The following is a 25107-nucleotide window of genomic DNA, read 5'->3' as shown; positions in this document are numbered from 1 at the left end:
TAAAATTGAAAAGAATGAGAGTCCAAGTGTTAGCACTGATGCAGAGAAACTGAAACTCTCATACAGTGCTGTAGGAAATAAACTAGATAATCGCTTGGAAAACGGTTTGGCAGTGTCTGCTAAAGCCGAATGCTTACGTGTGTGCCCTATGACCAGTAATTCACTCCTAGGTATCATCCAAGAGTTTCACGCATACGTGCAGCAAAAGATAAGCACCAAAAGATTCACAGAAATATCATTAGCAATGGCCCCAAACTGGAGACAGGCCAAATGTCCCCCAATAGCAGAATGGATACATAAATAGCAGCAGATTGATAAAACGGAATTTTATATAGCAACAGAATAAATCACAGCTACACGCAGAAACACAGATCAATTTTACAAGTGTAAAGTTGATAAGAAGTGAGACTGGACAGAGTCCATACTATGTGACTGTTTATGTAGAAACAAAAACAGGCAAAACCAGTCCATTTTAGTAGAGGTTAGAGATAGCAGTTACTCTTGGGGAAATGGGGAAAGATAGTGTCTGGGAGGTGGTCTGAGGAGATTTTAGCGGGGGGCAGGGATGCTGGTGATGTTACGTTTCCTGATCTGAGCAATGTCTGGGCGCACAGCCATAAGTTGTACACTAACGATTTGTATACTTTTCTGTATCTGTGTATGTACACTTCAGTAAAGAGTAAAAGGAAAAAGAACGAGGGTGAGATAAAACAACTTAAGACAGAGAAAGTTATTTACTCACAGACCTTTGCTGACAGACTTGTTCGGTGATGCCCTGAGGTATTAAGAAAGTGTACGTAGGAGTTAGGAGTGAAATGCAAGCTCTATGCTGACAAGAAACCTGCAAACATCTTGATAAATCTATTTTAAAAACAAACGAAGGGATTGGGGGGAAAACCAGAGGAACTAAAATACAATGGAATAATAACATGAAAGAGGAGGAAATGGAGAGAAATCATCCACATGTCTCATATTTTAAGAAAAAAAATATGAGTTTTAAACTTTGTAAAGTCAAGCTAAGAATTTAATTTCTAAACAAGTAAAATTGAATGTTCAATTTCCAAACCTGTAAAGGGGAGAGGAAGATGAAAGAAATCTTGATTGAGTCAATAGAAAATAAAAAGTGTTGTAGCTTCCAGCCTCCGAAAGACACACGGACCACCAGAAATCAGTGAGTTGTAGGAAACACGCTCTTTATTCAGCCAGCTGGGTCTGCCCGGGGTACGCAGACCCCAAATTAAGCAGCCTCGAAATGTAGAGGTACAGGGTTTTTAAGCCCTAAATCCCATTCCTCATTCTGTCTTAAACACAAAGGTCTATTTTTCTCCTATTCACTACCAGTCAACCCACAGGTCGGTTGTGCAAGCAGGGGTACAGAAGCAGAAAGCTTAGTGTTAGGATGTTATGTTCTCATGGGTGATAGCCTATGTTCCCATGGGCAATAGCCAAGCAGTAATTTTCCAGCCAGCACAAAAGCATGCATGTGAAAAGGAGCAGAAGAGTAAGCTAAATCATTATGCTGTACTCTTTAAAGTATAGTGGCACATTATACTGTATGCCAGAGATATCTCAATAAATCTGGAAAAAAGTAAAAGGAAAACATGGCAAGTAGAAAATGCAAAATGAAGTGATAGAAATAAGTAAATGATGTTCACTAATCCCTATAAATGGAATAGTCTAAATGTGTCTTAAAAGACAGAGACTTTCAAAGTATGTTACAAAAACAAAATTCAGCTACATGTGGATACATTAAAACATAGTGACAGAAAAAAATGACAGTGAAAGGCATTGGAAACTACGTCAGGCAAAATACCAACCAAAATAAAGCTGGCATTGCAACATAATATAATACAGAATAAATCTTAAAGCAAAAAGCAATATTAGGTATAAGGATGATCCTCACTTAATGATAAAAGGTATGATTCACTAGAAAAATTTAAGACATGAACCTAACACTTAACAACATACCTTCAAAATAGATGGAATTACAGAGAGAAACATATCCGCAAACACCTAAGGAGTTCTTATCACCTCTCTCAGAAACGAATAGATCAAGCTTATAAAATTTAAGAACGTAAAGGACACAATTGACAAGCATGATCTGAAAGACAGAAGTCCAGTTCTGCAGGTTACAATTAGGGAGCTATAATTTTTGCTTTCAAGAACAAGTGGAACTTATACATTTGACCATATATTGGACCACAAAGGAAGAGTGAATAGTGCCAAAGCAGACATAGTACATTGACCTAGTGCAATGAAATATAAAATCACTCTCAGGAATAGTCTCCAAACTATTGGTTAGGCATAACCAAAATAGAACAAACTGACATCGAGGGATTCCTAATGTGATGCAACAGGGATGACACAATCTGTATAGTATTTCTGTTAAAAATGTTTAACTCAAATCTAATGACAAAAAAGGAACAGGGAGAAGCATTTCATTTTTATTTTTATAATTTTTAAAATGTTTTTACTGTTTTTTTCCAATTACAGTTGACATTATTTTATATTAGTTTCAGGTGTACAGCATAGTGGTTAGATATTTATATAATTTATGGGAGGATAATTTTAATAGTTTTTTAGATATTGAAGATATTCTCTTTTTCCCCATTACCAAAGACCATTTAATGTTTAAAGATCAAAAATACCAAAAACATAAAATGGAGTATGAGAAAATAGTTTTTTATAAGCATGATTTAATTAAAGCTGTTTACAACTATTCTCTCCCACAGTATTTAAGCATGAATTTTAAAAAGAGTAAGAGGTGAGAAAAACAAGCACGTGGCACACACAGAGTGGGAGGAGCCAGCATGCAGTCTGTGGAATTCGAGGTTTCACTGTCACAGAAAGGGGACCAGACACGGCCTTCTTTTTTAAATTAAGGCAGTTATTTTATTTTGAACAAGAAAATGGTAAAGGCATAAGCAACTGAGACTGAACTCGTAATGTGAGAGCTTTTCCCCCTTACCACTCCCCACTGCAAGGTATAATTTTGGGATGGAAAAAAGTATCCTATATCTGATTAGTTATGGTATCTACTTTACACCTTTCTAGTTTGTTTTCCCATATCAAGCAATCCTCCAATTCTCAGCAGGACTGGATGTCCTACAATTTAACTCAGTTCGGACACTATTTACCTGGAGTTAGTATCAGATTCCACCGATTGCAAATCTGAGACACTTGTACTTCTGACTGACCACCTATAAATTGGAGGTTCCCATGACCTCTTCCTAGGGTCCCGTAATTTGTTAGAACAGTTTGCAAAACTCAGGGAAACATTAATTGATTTACACTCACCAATTTATTATAAAGGATATTATAAAGGATGTAGTTGAATAGCCAGATGAAGAGTGTCCACAAAAGTCCCCAATCTGAGGTGCAGAAAGAGAGAAACCTCACTAAAGTGAAGATTGCAGAACAGAGAAACAGATTCTGGTGGAAACCAAAAGTTAAGTGCCCCCAGGAAAAAGGGGAGGCTGCTCTTTATAGAGAAAGTTCCTGTTCTGGTTCTTATTTGGTACATTTTTATGCAAATGAGGAATCCAAATTTTCATAGTCTGATGGGTCCAGCTGCTCTGATTGGTCATCATAGATGCAAATGAGGATATAGCTGCACAGTTCCAACTGGATGGGGCAGGTTTCAGCCTATTGGTCAAAATACCGTACCAGGAACTCCTTTATAAAAGTTAACTCAGCAGGAACCAGAGCTAGAGGCTGAAGGTTCAGTCTTTAGCTTTTCCCTGAATACATCCTGCATAAAAGGCCTCTGTCAGCAATGGCGGCTAGAGTCTAGTTATGAATTTATGCCCAGTTAACCATGAGGAGTCCTTCTTGGCAGATATATTCCTTCTTGAGGTCCACAAGAGGTACATAGTGTGAGGTCCTGAGCACAAAGGACATACCTATCACTCAGAGAATTCCAAGGGTTTTAGGAGCTCTGTACCAGGAACTAGAGACAAAGACCAAATATATTTCTATACCTCAAACTTCTTATAAGGCAGGCATGGCATTGACTGATATCTGGCTTAAGTTTAGAATCATGTCAAGAGAGCATCTGACAATTTTTTTTTTTTTATCACCTACAGCACCTGGTATTCTTAGGTGGTCTCCCATCCAAGTACTAACCAGGCCTGACCCTGCTTAGCTTCTGAGATCAGACAAGATTGGGCATGTTCAGGGGGCCATGGCTGTACACTCGAGAGGGCATCTAAGCAGTTACATTTCAGCAGATAAAACTTTCATTTGGGTCAAAGTTGAATGTGTGTCTGAAACACTGATTTTGATTGAGTTAGAGAAAATGATCTGTCCAAATTTGCACAGTTGCTTCCATGTAAAAATCAGCTTTCTAGCTCCTTTCATTAAAAAATATTCTGGTCACGTAATCTTGCAAAAGAAAGATAACCTAGCTTCAAGTCTGCAATATAAAGGCAAAGAGAAAATAATTGATTTTCTGTTCTGGTATCATGTTTAGGGTCTTTACAAGGAGTATGTTAGCTCCCAGGGAACATAGCTATGCCGTCTGTGCAAAAAATTTCCTGTACTGTCCTGAAGTATGGAAATAGCTGGCTGGTTGTATACTGTCCACACTGGTTCTCCCACGAACAGCTGCATGGCTGTCCCATTGGTCTTCCATCCAGTGTGAAGCAGTGATAAATTCTCGCAGAAAAAGTTACCGTGTTTCCTTTCTCCATGAAAATCTGCACCCACTGCTTCTCTTTATCTTTTATGTCAAAGCATCCACTACCATCCAAGATGCAGCAAATTCTACATCCAAATGTAAATGCTCCTCGCAAAACATCTTAATCTCGTCTTCATAATTTGGTAGTATATCTTTGCGTACGGTTATTACACCTATCCAGGGGCAGTTTCTCTTTTTGAGACTTTTCTAATTCTGGATCATTTTTGTCTGCTTCCAGGAAAAGACTCTGAGCCTGTGCAACTGCTCCAGAAAAGACTGGGCAGCCAGCTCCGGGCCATGGGGCCACCTCGGGTCATCCTGGGACTCATCCATGTACTAGGCCTGCACCATGGTACAGGCCCGGGGGTGCATCTGGGCACAGTGGGCACCACAAGCACCAGAGGTACCTCACCTGCATGGGCTGATCTGGGCAGAGGCTCAGGTGGCCTTTTGTTTCTGGGCCTCAGGGTAGCTCTGACCAGGGTGCCACCACCTGCTCTCTGTTTCCTGGTCACTGAGACTGGCTGACACCCCACCCAGGCTATTCTTTTATTGTAACAACACGGACAAGTGATAGATTCTCAAAGGTTAATTGCAATATGGATTCTGAAACAACATCAATGCCCCTTTCTTACTCTGTTACATTCAAATAATTCTCAAATGGATCTCTGACCCACACATAACTTTTTAACATCATGCATTAGTCATTTGGAAAATTTTGGATCACTGAGTTATGCGCTCTTAGAAAGTTGACAAATTTCATTAAAGAATGTAAAAAAAAAAAACACATTTGGTGATATGACTAATCTCATTAGAAACATCTTTAAGAATGGGGATCTTCTCAAGCTCAGGGTAGTAAGTACCAGTTTTTTAAAATGTTAGTTTTCCCTTGAAAGTTCGAATTTTATCATTGGCGAGAAATACCATCAGTTATTTCCTTGCAGTGACTGGCTCATTTAGATCATTTTTCAAGGAAAAAAATCTGCAAAACATTCAAGTCTGAAAAACTATGGTTTATCAGTTGTTCTTTCCAATTAAAACAGTATTCCATGAAAAAAGCTTCGGCTCATAACTCAGATAAGCCCACGTACTTTCCTAGGTGACAATCATCTTACAAGGGCTTTATTCTTACTTTCCATCTTTATTATATGGGATATTATGAGAGTTAAGATTTAATAAAATTATTATTTTTTACTGCTTTACTAAAGCTATCCTATTAATAGACTTTTGGTTTTTTTTTTTTTAAAGATGGGGGATTGCTTTTGCAAATGTTAACACAATGACAAAGGCAAATGACTTCTTAGTATTATTATAAAAATAGTTTTGACTTCGTGGATACCTCTGCCCAACCTCCTCCAGAGTCTGCAGACCACACTTTGAGAACTGTTACTCTAAGTCACACAATCTTGTCCTAATCGCTACCTAATTTTACATTATGTTTGGATCTTTCATCCTCCTGTGTCCCCAGGAACAGTCAATTAGCCTCCTCTGGAGCATCTGGGGGTGACTGCTTCCAGCTGGGGTGCTGCAGCCCCATTCACTCACAGCAGGGGGGAGGCTCACCCCTCTTTCCCTGACCTCATTTCCTCTTCCCCTCCAACAGCCCCTTTAACCCTTTACTTCTCCCAAAAACAGAAACGATGAGAGAGGAAAAGCCTCAATTAAAAGGAATTGTGCTGGGACACTCTGTACAGCACAGAAGTTAATGTGGCGATTTGTTTTAAAATTATATATTTTCATTGTTCTGTTTCTGGTTACAAAAGTAATAGATACTTGTTATGTAATATTCAGAGTAGACACAGAGTCTCCCATAATTCTACCTTCCACACACTCCTTGGCTTATCTGCCTTCAAATTTTCATATACACATTTTCCTATATATGTATGCACCTCGAGATGAGATATTTCTCTGAAACTTTCTCTTTTCACTTAATATATCAGAGCACATTTTTCTATATCAGAAATATAGATCTACTTCATTCTTAACACAACTGACAATGGACACTTGGGCCATTTCTAATTTTTGCCTATTACCAACAGCGTTGCAGTAAATGCATTGCACTTGCCTCTGCACGATTTGGTGAGTTTCTCTATGGTGACAGTCCCTCACAGTAGACTTGCTGAATCCAAAGGTGTGTGCATTTTATAATAGAACGGATGCTACCGAGTTGTCCTCCAAAGACACTGTACTAAGACTCCTCCAACCACATCCACTGTATTTTAAAATGACCTGTTTGCACATACATCTCCGCGACACCCCCAGTGGACTAAGGTCCTCTCGGGAATAGACTGTGCCCTATTGTCCATCCCTGGGTCACACCTGGCATGTCATAGGAGCTCAGTAAACTGGTGTGAAACGGATGCGAGTGAATGGATAATTTTAACACCACCACCAACAGGTCTCTCAATGTGTGCCAGGCACCATTCTAAGCATTTTATCTGCGTGAATTTATTTAATCCTTATAACCACTAGGAGCAGGTGTTAGTATCCTCATGTGCAGATGAAGAAACTAAGGCTCAGGAAAGTGAAGTGACTTGCTCAGGCAATGAAACAATCATAACAAATGACTTCAGCATCAGGGGTCAACCCTTAAGCGCTAGGAAGGTAATGTCGCCTTTCAGTCATTGTCTCATTGTTCCAACTTTGGATCTCTAGTTTTATTAGGAATTTTTAGGATTAAATTAAGCAACCTGAGAGAAAATTTTATAGCATTAAATCGTATTTTAAAATCTTCCAAATTTGTTTCTGGACCTGGCCCATTACTGTCCACAGATTTGTTTTACCAAGTGAAAATCAGAGTAGTATTTTGTGTCTTTTATGAGGGGTGCGGAGTCTAGTGAGCTGTTTGCCTTACGTGATCACTCAGATATAAATGAACGCTGTGTCCCTCCATCCCCACTCCCAGTGCAGGCTGCAGAAGGACTTGGCCACCGAGGATGAGTTGAGTCTGGCCATGGGGAGTGGAAAGAGTCCACGTGATGAAAGAAAGGGACAGTGCAAAGGCTCAGAGGCAGGGACTATTCAGGGGAATGGTTGAATTTAGCGTTCTTGGGGAGAGGAAAGAGTAGAAGAGAAGGGTGATGAGGAGGGTGAAAGCTAAGAAACCTTATGAGCTAATCAGATTATTCAGATCTTATTGCATGAGGCAGTGGAGAGCTACTGCAAATATTTTGCTGTGAAGTGACTGCTCAGGGCTGTGCTTGACGGTGACAGTGACGGTGACAGTGACGGTGACGGTGACGGTGCTGGAAGCAGCAGATGGGGAGGAGGATGGAGCACAGACTGCTAGCAGGGAACTCACTTTAGAAATGACCATAAATAGCTCTGCTATCAACGCCTCCCCCACAACTCTCTCCTCCTCCTCCATTCTAATTTCTAATAACGGCATCAGCATTCTTCCTGATCCAGCCATGGAGGGCTGAGTCGCTCTGACTCCTCCTCTGCCCCACATCCAGCAGGTGCAATTCCCGCTGATTCTATCTCTCCACCATCTCTGGAGTCTTGCCCTTCTTGGGATCCTGCCAGGACCCTGTGTCAGGCCTGCCCCTGGTTCAGGGACGCTGGCTGGCCTCCCTTCCCCAGGCTTAATCCCCTAACATCCCTTCCCTGCTGTTGCCAGATGTTACCCCCTGTCTACAAACACACCACAAAACTAATACCCTGAAGTGTCTACCTGGATGAAATGCAAGTCCGTAACCTCTCCCAGCCTGCCTGTCCAGCCTCCTCCCAGATCCTAAGTATCCTTAAAGAGCCAACTTGATGGTTGTTCCTCCTCTAAGCTCACCAAGGAGTCTCCCATCAGAGGTGACTTTCTCTTTGACAGATGCCTCGTATGTCACCTAAACTCCTCTTGGGACACTTCCCTCTTGTGGAGATTGCACAGATGTGTGTCTGGCTCCCAGAGGGTAGGAACTAAGTGATATACATTTTTGTGCCTCCACAGAAAACTTGCACATAACCTGGACTCTATAATATATTGGGGTTTGATTACAAGCGTAGAAGAGAGGGACTTTCCAGTTCTGCTGACTCTAAAGGGGAGCATCTAAACACCTTTCCTTTAAACACCATCTTTCTCTGAAGTGGCGTTCATGGCCCGTAGTGACCACCACGAGTGCAATAAATATAAGCTCTGGTTTTCCCTTCTTTCTCTTTAAATGAGCAATGGTCTATGAGCCAGGTATATGGGTAGGTACTAGAGTTCTGTTACTTCCCAGCTGTGTGATTTAAGCAAGTGTCCTAACATCTGAGCCAATGGAGCTGACACCAGCTGCCTCACCAAATAGGCATTGTATGGGGGAAGGCTGGCACGGAGCTGGAGTCCTGGGAGGCAGACGGTGAGAGGCAGTTTAACCTGAAGACTTAGTCTCGACTGCCCCAGGCTACTGCTCTACTTGCAGGGGACACACGTGCCCCTATCCTAATCCCTCAACAGGCAAAAGCCAGACTCTGGAACACACTGAGGCTTCAGTATCACCTCTGGCCAGACCTCTGGCACCCTGGTCCACCATGCAGTAAAACAGATGAGCCCCTGGGGGTGGGTAGCAATTTCTTTATGACCATTTCAGAAGTGGCAGTATGGGTAGTTGACATACATAACTGAATCTGAATGTCTGGGTCAGAAGGATCCTTCCAGAGGGGGGGGGGGTGGGGAGTCCATTTCTCCCAGTTCACAGGTATGGACACTGAAGCCAAGGTACCTGATAATACCAGGATGGTATGAAAGCCAGATGCCAGAGGCTTCCATGGTCTATGCTTGTGTTTTGAGCAAGAGAACTGAAAACAGGGTAAAAGGGATACTGGGTCATTCTGGGACACGCTGGCTCAAGAACAGGCATTTGACTGAGGCCTCAGGCTTTGAGGGGCCCCAAAACAGCCTCTCCTTGGGCTTAGGGTCAAAGCAGTAGCTCTGCCTGGCTGGGACAAGGGAGAAGGAAGTTTCGAAGTCACTAATTCAAGGTCGCTTTCCTGGCCCAGATCCACCTGGCAATTTTGACTGGCAGTGAAGGGGAGAGCTGGGAACACAGGGCTAAAGGAGGTTGGGAGTTATCTGGAGTGAGTTGTGACTGGAAAAGTAGGGAGCTGCGGGCAGATTTTTGTAAATAAAACCCAGCCTCCCCGCTCCTTTGGTGTCCCATTTCAAGAAAATGGGTGAAAGAGAGAGAGAGAAAGAGACTGACTGTGTGGCAGAACCAATCGGCATTGTCTTTTCTTCGAAAACAGGCAAAAATTAAACTGTTTACCTGGGGAGATGCTGAGTTTATTCAGCCGCGGCGCTGGCCGCATGCGGAGTACCCATCTGGAAGGCGAGAAGCATCGCTGGCTGTCCTTGCGTTCAGCGTGTCCCGCCCCCGGGCCCGGACCGTTCCCCTGCCGTGTTTCCCCCAGGTCCCCCGGCTGGCCTTTGGGACGGGAGTGAACAGGCCGTGTGGCTGTGCTGAATGACTTCGGCGACCAGCAGCTTGACCTTCTGGTGAGACAGGGCCCAGGGGGGGATTCCGATCCGTCTACCACCGTGGAGGCGATCTGAGAGAGACCTGAAGGAGACTGAGGTACCCTCCGTCTTAGTTCAAGAGCGCGGAACGCGCACTTGGTTCACGCGCCTTTTGGGGTTGCCGTCGGGCAAACGCGAAGGACGTGGTCGTTTCCTCAGATTTGTCTTTTGGGGTTTCAGCTCATGTGTCAGCAGTTGGCACCCCGGTTTTAATGGGGCGTCCTGGAGAGAGGGGTCGAGCCTGGCTAGCGGCTCCCCTAGTCCTCCAGCTCCGGCCCCAGCGCGCGGGGCCGGGCGGGTCTCACCATCTCTGGCGCTGGTCCAGCGGGGTTTCCCGCCGCGCGCGTGTCGGGTCGCGCGGCGAGCAGGGGACGGTCTGGCCCGGCTTGGCCCCGCCCCCTCCCGACGAGGCCCAATGAGGTGGCGGCCCCGGAAGCCCCGCCCCGGCCGTGCCCGCGCGCCCCTTGCCCAGGTCTGGGCAGTCCGCCGGCAGGCAGCCGGGAGCAGCTGCTGGCGCTCGGCTCTCGCCCGCGCGGTTCGTTCGCTCGCCTGCTCGGGATGGCTGGCTACCTGCGGGTCGTACGCTCGCTCGGCAGGGCCTCGGGCTCCGGGCCGGCCTGGGCGCCGGCAGCCCTGACAGGCCCCAACTTGCAGGACCAGCCGCGGCGCCACTGTGAGTGCCAGAGGGTCTGGGCGGGCGCGCGCCCGGCCCCGCGACGTGGCGGCCTCCGGGCGGGGACCGGAGAGACGACAGCGAGGGTTGCCGGGGTTGGGCGCACAAGGAGCCGGGGACGGGCTCGCTACGCGCTCTCTTGGCCCCAGCATCCGAGCGGCGCCAGGCGCAGGGGCAGGGACTTGAAGGACGGTGGCAACTGGTGGCTCGGGCGATGCCAGCCCTGCGGCCTTGAGCGGGAGGGAGCTCCGGGCTTCCTCGCGCCTCCAGATATGACTTATGGGGTGCTGGGGGGTGTCCTGGAACAGGAGGGAATCTTGCCCACCCTGCGCCCCTGGCGGAGAAGAGCAAACGAGTGGGAGCCGCAGCACCCCACAAGCTGTCCCTGCTCAGACAAAGGCGGGAGGGTGGAGGCATTCACTTCCCCTTCCTTTTCAGCCAGGGGCGCTGTAACCCCTCCTCGCTGCCAGGCCCTCGTCAGCTATTTTTGGAGCCTTTTACGTGACAGCTGGAGGAGCGTGCTTTTCATCTCCCCCTTTTGTTTGGACTCCCGCGTTCTCCTTGTCGCCGCTCCTGAGGCTCCATCTTGGGGCCTCTCCTTGTCTTGACCTGCCTTTTCTCGTTGGCCCTGCCTGGCTCACAGATGCTGAGACCTGGCGGCCGCGCCAGAAAACATGACTTTCCCGAATAGTAGTTCACAGCTTCTGTGGTACCCTTAGCTCCCGGCTTAAGAGAGAAGACAGCAGTCGGGTCAAATGATAAGCAGGACGTAGACTGAATCTGCATTACCAACGCTGGTTGCCCCGGCTGGCATGTGGGCATTGCCTGCACTCTGGCTCTATCGCCAACTACAAAAGGCAAGGAACAATATAGGTCCCTTGGCCCTGTCTGATTCCTGTTGTCACGGAAACCCCTATCCTGACCTGGCCAGGAGAATGAGGAAGAGGGGGGTGGGGCCCAGGCGACCTGGCCTTAATGCTAGTGTAGGTAATTTTTAACCCAGTGTGGAAGCAGCTGACCAGAGCTTGGGCCCCAGCGGCCCCGCCCCCCTGACAAAAAGAAAAAGGGCATTTCTGCTTTTGCATTTCTAGGGTTTGTCTCTAAGGGGTCAGCCCAAGGTTCCAAGTGCCCCCAGGCCTCAAACCAACTTTCCCATAATACAGCACCACATTCAGCAAAATATTTCGGGAGATAGGTCCATTCTCTGATTTTCTCTTTTTTTTTTTTCAGCACTGATGGTAAAAACAAACACTCCATATACAAACAAGAAAACAAAGCCCCTTTGGGGGTTTTGATAACACATAAAAAGAGCAGGCAATTGCAGGTTCTTCTGAAAGTCCTCAAATAGATTGGTTATTAATGGGCAGAATGCCTAGTGTTTGAGTTGGACATGACACATACAATTGTGACCTCTGCTAGCTTGCTACCTGACAGTGCTGCCAGAGACAGAATAGTTGGCATTCTCCTTGATGACAAGAGAGTATTTTTTAGCTAAAACACCGTTGTGTCTTTGCTGCATGGTAATTCTTTCCAGTTTTGCAACTCATAGGCTTCCAGCGACTGCTTGTGCAGCTCTGATAAGTTAGAGTTTGGCTTTGCCCAACTGTTCGGTAGGAGAATTACTTATCTATTCTTCCTTTGCTCTACTCCTAGCCTGGGAACTTAATTTTCTCACCCTGGCCCTTGACTTTTCAAATCTTAGTGGCTTGCCTGCACTTGTAGATTCCAGGGCAAATTATTTAATGATGGCTCAAAGTTTTGCAGACTCATCAGTTGAATTCTTATGTGTTCTCCACTGAGCCTTGTTTCAGCCACATCTGATAAGACCACAAAAGCCTCTCTGGAAAGCCAGGGGCCTGTCCCAAATCTTCTATGTGAGGCTGAGGCCTCGTGCACTAATTCCATTCAGGGTGGGAAGTGCTGGAAACTGCTCTCTGATTCCTGGAAGCTAGGCTTTATACTTCTGGACTTTATACTTCTGTAAACCCAGGTTTAGAATTCCATCAGATTGCAAATATTAATATACTATAGGTTGTGCGCTTCTTCAGGGCAGGGAGCCCATTGCCTGGCAGAGTTGCCACCGTGTACATTTTTGATGATCTGGTGGTGGTGTCTGATGGTGAGAACTCACTCTGTGTAGCAATGTATCCCAGGAGGGTGGGGGGTGATATATGGTACCAGGAGGACAAATAAGCAAAGGAAGGTGTGTGCGAAGCGCTGAGGGAGCAGGGGAAACGGGCCATTAGTTGAGGGGAAGAGGGAACTGAGGTGCCGAGGCCGTGGTGGAGGGGCGCACCTCTGCCTGTGGGAGATGCAGAGAAGAAGGTGTGCCTGAGGCTGGCTCGGAGTGCGTGATGGCGAGTAACAGGAGGTAGGCCAGGCTGTGGGGGCCGTGGGAGCTTGCAGGCCATTTTTGAGGACCTTGGCCTTTACTCTGAGTGAAAGCGGGGGCTTTGCAGGGTTTTGGGAGGAGTGTCATGACCCAAATACATTTTAACAGGAGCGTTCTGGCTTCAGGGACCTGGCAGGAGCCCATCTTCATAATCTGGCGAGAGAGGCTATTGGCTTGGACCTGGTCGGTGGCCCTGGGGTGGTGAGAAACAATTGGATTCTGGACATATTTTGAAGGGAGAGCCAATAGGATTTGTTGAGAGTTTGGATGTGGGTGTGAGAGAAAAGGAAGAGTAAAGGAGGACACCAAGGAAGATACTAGATTGTCTTTCAGAATTGCTGCCCTGCCTTCTAGAGCTCCCAGGAGTTGGGGCTCACACCCTCCTGGGCCATGCTGGCTGAGCAGCCTCTCTGCTGAGAGCAGCATGAATAAGCATGTGGTGGAGGCAGTTACCTGGGTTGCGGCTGTCTTGCGGGGACCTTGAGCCTTGAGTTTGGAGCAGCAGGCAGATTCTGAAACTGGGGATGGGTTTTGAAAACCTTACTTGGTGTTGGGTGCTTGGGGCCCCAAACAGAAAAGGAGTTGGTCAAATGGGCTTCTTGTGACTAATGTAATTCCACCCCACACTCTGGCCTAGAGGGCAGTGTTTGCACAGCATCTCATCTGAAGATTGCATGATGTCCCTCGGAGGCTTTTAGGGAGGCCCAGCCATAGGTTGCTTGTTACCACTTGTCTCCCTGAAAGGGGCAGATGATGTGGTGTCACCACCATATTGGCTGAACAACAAAGAGTCAAACTCTGAGACTTTGGGGCGCTCTGGAGGGCATGGGGCAGGACCGGCATGAAAGGAGAGGCTGCCTCAACCCAGCCTATCCTGGCCACGAGTGAGTGCCCGCTCAGTGTGTGGGAAGCGACTCATTCTTCAAAAGAGGCTGGATTTTTATATAAAATCTCCTGGTTTTTTAAAATTATTATTTATATTGTTTTGCAACAAATATCTAGAGCTTTTTCATCTTGCGAAAGTGAAACTCTGCATCCATTAAATAACATGGCAGCCACCACTCTACTTCCTGTTTCTATGAATCTGACTGCTCTAGGTACCTCGTATAAGTAGAATCATACAGTATTTGACTTTTTGTGACAGTCTTGTTTCACTTAGCATAATGACCTTAAAGTTCATCCATGTTTCAGTATGTGACAAGATTTCTTTGCTTTTTAAGTCTGAATAATATTCCATTTTATGTGCATATTGCCTTAAAAATATTCAAATTAAAACTTATTGACCTACGTAGGGAATTGTGAAAAGCTTAGGAGATATAGTTATTAAATTCTCACATATTTAATATTGCTTCTAACTTGTCATAGGAGTTACTTCCCAAAAATGTTAATGGCAGCTGGATTGAAAGAGTTTCTGGGAAATGTGGCAATGTTGTTTCTAAGTACACCGCGTTGTAAGTCTCCTGGAGATATAAAGTGAATTTGCCTTTGTAGAGTTTGAGAAAAAAGAACAAACAGCAAAATCTAGTGAGGTAGGTTCGAAAGCACTAAAACGTGGATGCACTTCCTTTTTTAGTTCAAAGCAGGTATATCCGCGGTTAAGGGATGGGGAGCCCAGTGTCGAAAAACTTAGAATTGCTTAACTTAACATTGTTTCACCTTTAGGAGGAAAGTTTTTCTTAAGCTTCCTGGATTAGTTTCCAAAGAGTCCTGTTCTCCTCTCGAAGGCTCATGCCACATTTGGTTGATCCATTCATCCCTTAATGGACACTTGGGTTGCTCCCCGCCCTTGGCTATTGTGAATAATGCTGCTACAAATATGGCTGTGCAAGACCCTGCTTTCAATTATTTTAGATACGTATCCAGAAGTGGGATTTGTGGATCTTATGGTAATTCTGGTTTTTAAGTTTTTGAGGGACTTCCACACTGTTTTCTATAGTGGCTGCACCAATTTACTTTCTCATCAGCGGTGCACAAGTTTCCAATTTCTCCACATCATCACCAACATCTGTTGTTTTCTGTGTTTTTTGTTTTTGTTTTTGTTTCGATAGTAGCCATTCTAATAGGTGTCAGGTTGTATCTCATCGTGGTTTTAATTTGCATTTCCCTAATGATTAGTGATGTTGAACATCTTTGCATGTGCTTATTGGCCATTTACATATCATTTTTGGAGAAATATCTATTCAAGTCCTTTGCCCATTTATTAATTGGCTTATTTTTATTTTTATTTATTTTTGTTGTTGTTACAGTCTACTTGTCCACCAATTAATATTAAAAACAAACAAAGAAAAACACTACCTGGGTCAGACAAAATAAGTCTCTGCTGTTGTGGGTCACACAGCTGTCCCAGCTCCTCTGAGAAGTTCGCTTCCAGGGAGGCTGCACTCCTGACATTGATAGAAGTCTGCTTGTCTTGTTACCTGTAGTACTTTCCTTCTGTACTCACTCCTTGAGGGCAGGGACTGTTGTGTTTCAGGAGGTTGTAAATAAGTGGGCCCTATGGTCTCTGAGGATTTGACACCTGCTGTGTATAGCAGGAAGGGCTGCCTGCTGTGACCTTGACTTTGAACTCCCACAAGGAGGAAGTGTGGTATCTATAGCCCACAGGCTCTTGGCCGGAAGCCCAGAAGTTAAGTGGAGCTCACGCTGAGGCGGAGACCTTTAGGACTGGCGCCTAAATGAATCTGTCCTTAGGGATCCTGATTCTGGTAGGTTCGATGTATTTTTAAAAAGCTGGATTAGCTCTCATCGAATTAACTCTTAAGAAATACTCCTAAAAATTAAGCTGGCTCTGCCACAGTGCAGTACACTTTCTGCAGTTTCTAAAGCCCTTTCCATTCAAACTTTAGACCAGACAAGGTGAAGGAATTTTGTAGCTTGGGTCCAAAATCCCCCATTGCACCTTGGGAATGGCAATAGAGCAGTGCCTGCAGTGGCCACCTTGTCCTGTAGGGAGTGAAGTATTTTGTCGGTTTGCTTTCCGTTTCTCTACATCTGACCCCCGAGGGCATCCAGAGGCTGCACTTGATCCGGGGATCTGAGTTCTTCCGGTATCTGACACAGCTACGCTCCCTGCTCTCATTTTTCTTCCTGAATGATTTCTAAGGTTCTTTTTAGATTAAAACAAAAAACAGCCTGTTTGCATATCTTTGGGAAGTGGGTCATCTTGCTGCACACATTAACTTTTTTCTGAGCGGGTCTGGGATGCCATCCCGAGTCACAGCCGTGGCGTGTGTTCTAGGTGGTTTTTCTCACGACAGTGATATATTTGCAGTCTGGTGGGCTTTGGTCACTTTTGTTTGGTCACTTTTAAATGTGACGAGGTGGCCATGCCGTTTTAGTTTCTAGGCCTGTTTTTCATAGACTTCTGTCCTATGCTGGCAACCGAGCAGATGTCGTTTCTCCCAATGTTGTTTTCAAGTGACCATAATCTCCGGCAGGGTGGAAGACCCCCCAACTCCATCTGTATGGACTGTGTGTAACATGAGCACATAGGTCCTAAGGGAGGGGGGTGCTGAGGAGTGCTCCTGTGGGGACAGGGCGCAGCTCTCTGCTGTCCCGCTCCCCCTGGGTGTCTGCAGCAAGTGAGGCTTCTGAAGAGTGAAGTCCAACACAGGTTTTTCATAGATCTTGTCACCCTCTTATGCAGTCACTGCTTCCTCTGGGCTGTGGGCAGAGGGATGTGCTGGTGCTCGGGTGCCCCCTTCTGAGGCAACGATCCTTGTCCACGGCAGCCTGCGCCGATTAATTGGATGGGCCGTTGTCTTGAGTTTTCTTTGGAATTCACTTCCCAGACTGGTGGTTTTTCTCACGAGTCAGACTTTCCTTAAAGAGCTTCCCTGGCTCCTGCTTCCCCCTTGCCCTCTGCCTGGACCTGGGTCAGCTGCTCGTCCAGTCTTCTGATGCTTTTCTGGCAGGACTGGCCAAGGTGAGCCAGCTGGGACCAGGGACTCCGAGTTTCACTCCCGAGTACCCTAAGTATGTGCTACCCATTGTGCAAGGTGCGAATCCTCCTGTTTTTGAACTGTAACTGTGGGCAGTAAGCATGGAGGCTCAGCCTCCCCCATTTGAAGGGGAGATAATGATACTCCCTTGGGGAGTGCTAGAGGACTGCATGGAACCATTTAAAGGGCAGGGGCACACTGTCAGGCACGGAGTAGGTGCGAATACTGTCCTTCCTCACTTCAAGTTCGCCGTGTTCTCAGGTTGCAAGCAACAGACCAAATGAGTGGCTGGTTGACTTTGAGAGGGTGTTATTGGAAGGACACAGGGTAGCTCATAGAATGGCATGGATTGGACTAGAGGGGGTTCCGGGCTGCCCTGGGGAACTAGGTGGCAGCGGCCCCTGGGCAGCGTCTCCCGACCTGCTGCTGGACAAGGTGGCCCTGGGTGGCTCTGGTTCTCTATGTTGTCTCCTCTGCCATCAGATTGCTGGGGAGGAGACTTGACTGACCAGGCTGGCCATACTCAGTGTGGGGTCCGGGTCCCCAAGCGGTCTGGGGGGCTACTCCTGCAGAAGTGAACATGGCCCCTGGCTAACCACGGTCTGCTTCTCGGTGAAGGGCAGGTCTGGCGGGGAAGAGAGGGACACCCCCACGAGCCTGCCCGGGGCCGTCACATGCAGTCTATGCCCGGTTCTAGATGCCGACAAGAGGATCAAGGTGGCCAAGCCGGTGGTGGAGATGGACGGCGATGAGATGACCCGCATTATCTGGCAGTTCATCAAGGAGAAGGTAGTTCCCTTCTGAAGCGGGCGCTTTCCACGTAGCTGGCCGGGCACAGCGTTCCGCCCCAGCGAGGTCTCCTGGGCCCCGCGCCCACCCATCTCCCCGAGTCACCTGTCACCAGGTGGGCAGCAGCAGTCCTGATTCTCTCCTTCCATCCACCCTTCTGTCATGTCCAGACCGACCACTCATGGTCCTTGCAACATCAGGCAGGGGCCTGTCCTCACCAGTCTGTGTCTGGTGCTGGTGCCAAAGCCTGCATGTCTTAAAAATGTGTGCAGATTCAGGGCTGATGCTGTACCCTATCCGTCTTGACCCCCGACATTCTGATGTGCTTCCTTGAGGGAGCAAAACGAGAACAGGGCTTGCGTGCGGGGCAGCTGTGCGTGTAGTTAACCTTTACTTAGCAGCTCAGGGGTGGCATCACGAGTCGTGGCTGTGGTGCCTGCCACAGTGATATGTTTGAGCCACCATGGCCCATGGTTCCCAGGGCGGCTGCTTGGCTTCTCCAAGCCACTGGGGTCTGCCTGGAAGAGCATGTTGTCCCTGTGGAGACCTTTGTATTGTGTATGTCCACAAGAAGGCTGAGAACTGTCACTTCTGAATGGGGAAGGAGAGAGAACCCACTGTACAGAGAAATCTAGATGCACTTGGAGTTGGGATTCAGCTGAATTGATGGGCCGTCACGGTGGCATTTGGTTAATCTAGGGGTCGAGCCCTCCGAGGGGCTGCAGCCTGGTGTCCCAACCTCTCTCCTGAGCCCCGACCTCCTGCCAGCTTTAGCCTGGCCCCACTGAGGAATGGCTGACTCCAGCCCTCTGCTGTACCTTCCCCACCTCCCCTGGCCTTCGCTCTGACTGAGTGTCCCCTGCTGTGGCCTGCACATGCCCCTGAGTCATAGTCATCTGGACTGATGCCTCGCCTTGGCCATCTGTCTCTAGCTCATCTTGCCTCACGTGGACGTCCAGCTCAAGTATTTTGACCTGGGGCTCCCACACCGTGACAAGACTGATGACCAGGTCACCATTGACTCTGCATTGGCCACCCAGAAATACAGTGTAGCTGTGAAGTGTGCCACCATCACCCCCGATGAAGCCCGCGTGGAAGGTGCGGGGGTGTGGAGGTGGGTGGGTGGGGACAGTGGGCGCTATGACTTGACCCCGGTCTCCCCGTAAATGCCTGGTAGACAGTAGAGCCTTAGCGATCGAGCCCTGTAGATGGGGCAGGGGATGGGCAGTTAAGGGGCTGGCCTCAGGTTCCATAGTTAGGGTGTGACAGAGCTGAGACCAGAATCCATGTCCCCTGTTCCCAAGCCAGTGGTGTTACTGCTGTGCTGTGTGGCTCTGGCCATGTAGGTGCCATCAGTAACAGGGAGGAGGAGGAGGAGAAAGCGAATGCTGACTCTGTCATAGTCACAATGGCCCCTTTGGGTAGCCTGCCCCTCTGGCCTCCTGGACTGTTTTGCAGGCAGGTTTACAGAGAGGCAGGGGCCACCTCTGTCCAGAAGAGGGCCATGTGTCAGGCCTGTATCCTTCAGAGCCTCGGAGGGCTCTGGGGACATCACTAGTGTCCTGCCACTGTCTTGGCATTGCAGGTGTGCCCCTGCCTCTGCAGCCATGGAGGGGTATCGGAGAGGTGCCCTTACCAGGCTTGGACTTGCAGCTGGTCCCTGGTTCTGGGGGCTGCTCTTGAAGTTGCCATGAAATGGCACCAGTGTCAGATCTGGAAAGTTCAAGAAAGAGTGGTTTAGCAGTGTGCAGAGTTCTGTCTTCCTATTCCCAGCAGTATCAGGGACTTAGAAGGAAGCATTCAAGACACAGCTTCTAGCTCCCCAGGCCTCCTGCTGCCTTTCAGGCTGGACTGATCTTAGGGTATTGGAATCATTTTAGTGCTAAGCTCTTCTTGGAGGGTTTCTTTTATTTCTCCTGAACCCTGGGGTTTATATATCCCCATTTTATGGAGAAGGAAGTCGAGGGTCACAGTCTTAGTAACTTGGGCTGGACCCCGCAGTTAATGGCAGTCCTGGGGCCAGAACCAGAGCATCTAGAGTGAGGCGCTATGCTGCCTGGGTTCATCAGACTGAGCTACTTCCAAGTATATGACGTGGGAGTAATAATAGCTGACGGAGCACTTACCGTGTGCCAGGCACTGTCCTAGGTACTTCGCATATGAGCTCATTTAATCCTCACAACAACCCCAAAAGCTAGGTATCAGCAGTTTCATTTCATAGCTCAGGTTAAGCCACTTCCATACGAGTCACAGTTAGAAGCACTGGAGATGGAGCTTGAAGCCAGGAAATCTGATTCTAGAGCCCACATATTCACACTCTAGATTCTGCTGCTTCCCCAGGATGATTTTTAGGACCCCCCATCTGGCTGCATTCTTGTTTGGGGTTCACATTCTCATTGGAAGGTGGGGGCTGCAGTGGGGCCGCTTCATCTCTGTCCTCCTAGAGTTCAAGCTGAAGAAGATGTGGAAGAGTCCTAATGGGACCATCCGGAACATCCTCGGCGGGACCGTCTTCCGGGAGCCCATCATATGCAAAAACATCCCCCGCCTCGTTCCTGGCTGGACCAAGCCCATCACCATCGGCAGGCACGCCCACGGCGACCAGGTGGACCAAGGCGGGCGTTGGGTTCCGCCGGCCCGGGATCCCCATCTGGAGGCCCTGGCCTGAGCCACCCTCTCGTCTTTACAGTACAAGGCCACAGACTTTGTGGCCGACCGGGCCGGCACGTTCAAGATGGTTTTCACCCCGAAGGATGGTAGCGGTGTGAAGGAGTGGGAGGTGTACAACTTCCCTGCTGGCGGCGTGGGCATGGGCATGTACAACACGGATGAGGTGAGGTGGCCACGGGAGCCTGAGCTCCTCTCCCCCAGCCTGGCCTCCCTTCCCTTCTCCAGGCTACCTTATCAAAAAAAAAAAAAAAAAAGGCCCCTCTTGGCGCATGGTTCCAGCAAAAGTTCCCTGCCAGGGTCACACCATCATCTCTGAGCCAATCACAGGCCCCGAGGGAGGAGGCGCTCTGATTGGATGAGCTGCCACATACCGGCAACTCTAGGTGGTCTAAGAATTGCGGAGGGGGGCTGCTTCTGCGCAGAAGACACACCAGGTGCTTGCTCCAGAGTGGCTGGGGTGGCCCAGACTGCCGGAGAGAGCTGTGTGGAAGGAAGGGGTGCCGTTCTCGGGCCAGCGCCTGGCCCTAGGGGAGCATGCCAGGGACCTCTCTTTCTCCCCGTAGTCCATCTCGGGTTTTGCGCACAGCTGCTTCCAATATGCCATCCAGAAGAAGTGGCCGCTGTACATGAGCACTAAGAACACCATTCTGAAAGCCTACGACGGCCGCTTCAAGGACATCTTCCAGGAGATCTTTGACAAGTAACGGCCTCTCCCTTTCCTGCTTCCCAGGACTCCGCGGCCTCTCCCACTCCCACCCCGTCCCACCCCTCCCCCTCCCCCTGGGAGGTTGCTGTCCCCGTGCATTTGGCGAGGGATTCCCCAGCCTGTTAGCCTCTTGCCCTCTCACCGCAACAGGCCCTTTCCCCCCCAGGCATTATAAGACCGACTTTGACAAGAATAAGATCTGGTACGAGCACCGGCTCATTGATGACATGGTGGCTCAGGTCCTCAAGTCTTCAGGTGGCTTTGTGTGGGCCTGCAAGAACTATGACGGAGACGTGCAGTCGGACATCCTGGCCCAGGGTATGCCTGGGACACCCTGTGGGCATTGATTGTTGGTCTTCTCGGGCTGGGGGGATTTTCAAACCCTTTTGGTCGGAAGCTACTCTTGTGTAGCAGCAGGACTAGGGCTTGCCAGCTCATTGCAGGGTCCGCTGTGGACAGCAGGGGGCGGGAGCTCCCTGGTATCTGAGCGAGTCAGGATCACGAATTAGGTTTAAACGGGCGTATTACTAAGGCTGCCATTAAAGAGAAAGGAGGACACAGGAATTCAAGTTCTAAAGGGCTTAGGTCTGTGGGCTCTGAGGTTCCTGTCCAGGAAGGGGCCAAATGACTAAGTTTGGCTCTAGCGGAAGCATAGGCTTGAATACAACTGGGCGCTCTTTAAATGATAGAGAACTCATTTTGTATGCTAAACCTTTTGGATGTAGGAGAATATCAGGGACAATGGCAAACCTCCAAGCCCTAGAGCATTCTGAAAAACAAATCCTTTTGCAGCCAAAAGCCTGGGTGAGCCATTAGAGAAGAACTGTAAGAAATAGCCCAATTGTGTGGGGGGAAGAGAGCAGGAAAGATGGTGGGAGTAGGCAGCATGTAGCATAGAGAGTGAAAGGGAGACAGGTTATGTGTCATGGGTGAGGTCTCGCTCCTGAGGAGAAAAGAGAAGCCCACACCAGGTTGTGATGACAAGGCAGCTTGATAAAAGCGTCGCTTTAGGTCTACCGCCATGCCACCCTGAATGTGCCCGATCTCGTCTGATCTTGGAAGCTAAGCAGGGTCGGGCCTGGTTAGTACTTGGATGGGAGACCACCTAGGAAGACCAGGTGCTGTAGGCGTAAAAATCAATAAAAAAAGCTTCGCTTTGTTTCGGTAAGTTCAGTGGTGATCCTCTCACTAGAAGAATTCTCATCTAGGCTGGAAGGATAAAAAGTCATAGCAGACGAGAGAAAGCATGAGCATTACCCCCGAATATATAAGGACCTGGCGAATGGGAAGGTCCAGGTAAAAATGGCGAAGGGCCCTGCTTCCCGTGCCCCAACAGCAAAAATTCTTAGACAAATAATTTTCCTGAAGGGGTTGCCCACTTTTACTTTCTTGGGCCTTTACAATTCTTATTTTGGTGCCATGTGTGCTTTTGAAGCCCAGGAGACCTTGACAACAGAAAAGATTGACATCTGGATTTGGGAAAAACTGGAAATAAATCACAAAACTTTCAAGTAGCTGAAAACAGCAGCAGATAGAACGATCGCTGTGAAATGCCGTTGACAGGCTTTATTGTTTCTGCTTGAATGTGCCTCCTAGTCATGAGCCAGGCTGGGTGGGGAGAACTGTGGGGTCTTGGGCCCTGGAAGGCACAGGCTTCGGGACACCTGGACGTGGGCACACAGATGTATGCTAACAGGCAAATGATAGGTACCTCCGAGTGCCCCCTGCCCCGTGCTGGGCTCTGGCGACCCATGACAAGGGCAGACAAACTAGAAACAACCCTCGTGCTCCCAGTTACAGTTGGGCGTGGGTGGAAACGTTAGCTGAGAAGTAGCTACAACAGCAGGGGCGCAGGGGGGCTCAACCCGCGTGGTCTGAGAGGTGCCGACACAGGGGAGGGTCTTCTTGATCTTCAGGCTTTGGTTCCCTTGGCTTGATGACGTCCGTGCTGGTCTGCCCAGATGGGAAGACCATCGAGGCTGAGGCTGCTCACGGGACGGTCACGCGCCATTATCGGGAGCACCAGAAGGTGAGCGTGGGGAGCATGGCCACACAGTCTACCCCAGGGGCCCACGGTCCACTGGCCATGAGGGCTGGGAGGATAGGCCTAGACCTGTTAGTCTAGAGGTGGGCAGCTGCGTTCAGGTGGCTCCCTTGTTGTCTGCTTGGCTCTTGACTCCTCTGTGACCCCTGTCCCCAGGGCCGGCCTACCAGCACCAACCCCATTGCCAGCATCTTTGCCTGGACGCGTGGCCTGGAGCACCGGGGGAAGCTGGACGGGAACCAGGACCTCGTCAGGTGAGCACAGGAAGGGCCTGAGCTGGCCCGGGGCAGGTTCTGGGCCCTGACTGCACAGCTGCGGTCGCCCTCTGCCCTGTCCCCTGCAGGTTTTCCCAGACCCTGGAGAAGGTGTGCGTTCAGACCGTGGAGAGCGGAGCCATGACCAAGGACCTTGCGGGCTGCATCCATGGCCTCAGCAAGTGGGTAGAGGGCAGGGTTGGCCTTCTAGGAGCTCAGGGGTGGGAGGAGAGAAGCCAAGGGCTCTTCTTAGAGGCTCCCCTCTGGGCCAGCTTAGCTGCCAGGAGCCTGGGGCGGGACAGTCTACAGCCCTGAGGGACGACTCAGGCCAAGTCTCCTAGACCGGGCCCAGGGGGTGGGTCTCCATCCCTGCAGCTAGCTGCTCAGAGCCTTTCCATCTCAGCTCCCGATGTTTCCAAGGAGAGCTTGTACCCAGTTCCCCATTTACCTGGAAAAGAACAGACAGACCTTACTGGGTTCCTGCTTAATTTGCTGTGGCCCTTTGGCAGTGGGCTACAGGTAACCTGTGACCTGTAGCCTGGCCGCGCCCCTCCCTACAGGGGCAGGAGAGAGGGCTGCCACTAAGATGCCCAAGCTCGGGCTCTGTCCCTTACACACGCATGTTCTCTCGGCAGCGTGAAGCTGAATGAGCACTTCCTGAACACCACGGACTTCCTGGACACCATCAAGAACAACCTGGACAAGGCCCTGGGCTAGCAGGAGGGGCAGGGAGTGCTGCCCGGCTGCTGGATGGATGCAGGTCCTCACACAGGCGGCGGAGGGTGAGCCTCGCAGCCCTCAGGGGCCTTTCTAGGGGACATTTTTTATAAGCAAGATGTTTTTAAAAGTATCTCTGAGTTTCCTCTCACGGCAACGCGAGGCAGGAACAGTGTGTTTTACCTCAGTCAGTCAGTATGTTTTGCATACTGTAATTTATATCGCTCTTGGAACACATGGTGCCATATTTAGCTACTAAAATCTCTTCACAAAACCGTCTGCTGTGTTTGTCCCTCAGGGGAAGGAGGCAGCTGGGGTTTAGAGGCAGAGACCCTCAGAGGGCTGGGGGGCTCCACCAGGGGCAGACTGGAGTGACAGGCCCCAACAGGCCTGTCCCAGCTCCATCCAGTTAGGGGGCCCCCACCATGGGACAGGGGCCCGGGGAGCAGGGTAGGCCTCCTGCATCCTACGGGAGCAGCCCGAGGAGCGGCCACAACTCTGGGGGCCTAGGCCTGTGGGGTCCCTGGAATTTCCTAGCACGATCCGGTTCCTGTATTGTGTTCTCCATGTCGGGGTTATCAACTTTTCGATAGATGCAGGGTCTATTTATTTATTTATTTATTTATTTATTTATTTATCTGGGTTGGTTTTAACCTTCTAAACATCTCCAGAGCTCCTCGCCCTTTTATCGGCACTAAAAAACAGGCCCCACTCACCAGCCGCCCCTCGGTTCTCTCGCGGCTGTCTGGGTG

General features: G+C 48.9%; 1 protein-coding gene, 1 long non-coding RNA gene, 1 other non-coding gene and 2 pseudogenes across 4 annotated transcripts in view; 2 read left to right on the top strand and 3 right to left on the bottom strand.

Annotated features, from left to right (window-relative positions):
* The window catches only part of LOC120599257 (uncharacterized), a 41722-nt gene extending 31560 nt beyond the window's left edge, over positions 1–10162 (bottom strand). For both annotated transcript variants that reach the window (XR_005651837.1, XR_005651838.1), the window contains exon 1: positions 9919–10162. This is a non-coding gene — a long non-coding RNA (uncharacterized LOC120599257). The remainder of the gene's footprint in view (positions 1–9918) is intronic.
* On the bottom strand, positions 4077–4195 carry LOC120599454 (uncharacterized; annotated as a pseudogene).
* Positions 4511–5029, bottom strand: LOC120599256 (1,2-dihydroxy-3-keto-5-methylthiopentene dioxygenase-like; annotated as a pseudogene).
* A 473-nt stretch (positions 10163–10635) lies between the features above and the next one.
* Positions 10636–24631, top strand: IDH2 (isocitrate dehydrogenase (NADP(+)) 2). The gene is made up of 11 exons (XM_039858471.1): positions 10636–10842; positions 17873–17964; positions 18897–19062; positions 20409–20569; positions 20654–20797; positions 21198–21334; positions 21507–21658; positions 23257–23369; positions 23541–23638; positions 23728–23820; positions 24274–24631. The coding sequence occupies exons 1-11, from the start codon at positions 10728–10730 to the stop codon at positions 24353–24355; spliced, it is 1353 nt and encodes a 450-aa protein (XP_039714405.1). The 5' UTR covers positions 10636–10727; the 3' UTR covers positions 24356–24631.
* LOC120599445 (5S ribosomal RNA) lies at positions 22352–22470 on the top strand. The gene has a single exon (XR_005651905.1). It is a non-coding gene; the product is annotated as a 5S ribosomal RNA (ribosomal RNA).
* Positions 24632–25107: the final 476 nt, after the last annotated feature.

Source organism: Pteropus medius, unplaced genomic scaffold, assembly GCF_902729225.1.
Source record: "Pteropus medius unplaced genomic scaffold, Ma_sr-lr_union100, whole genome shotgun sequence".
NCBI lineage: Eukaryota > Metazoa > Chordata > Mammalia > Chiroptera > Pteropodidae > Pteropus > Pteropus medius.
This window is presented reverse-complemented; position numbering and strand designations above follow the sequence as displayed.

Excerpts from the sequence above, each read along its gene's own strand:
- IDH2 (XM_039858471.1), top strand. The coding sequence starts at position 10,728 with ATGGCTGGCTACCTGCGGGTCGTACGCTCGCTCGGCAGGGCCTCGGGC. Across the intron at positions 17,965-18,896 it reads GGCAGTTCATCAAGGAGAAG|CTCATCTTGCCTCACGTGGA; the intron begins GTAGTTCCCTTC and ends ATCTGTCTCTAG. Across the intron at positions 20,570-20,653 it reads GGCACGCCCACGGCGACCAG|TACAAGGCCACAGACTTTGT; the intron begins GTGGACCAAGGC and ends TCGTCTTTACAG.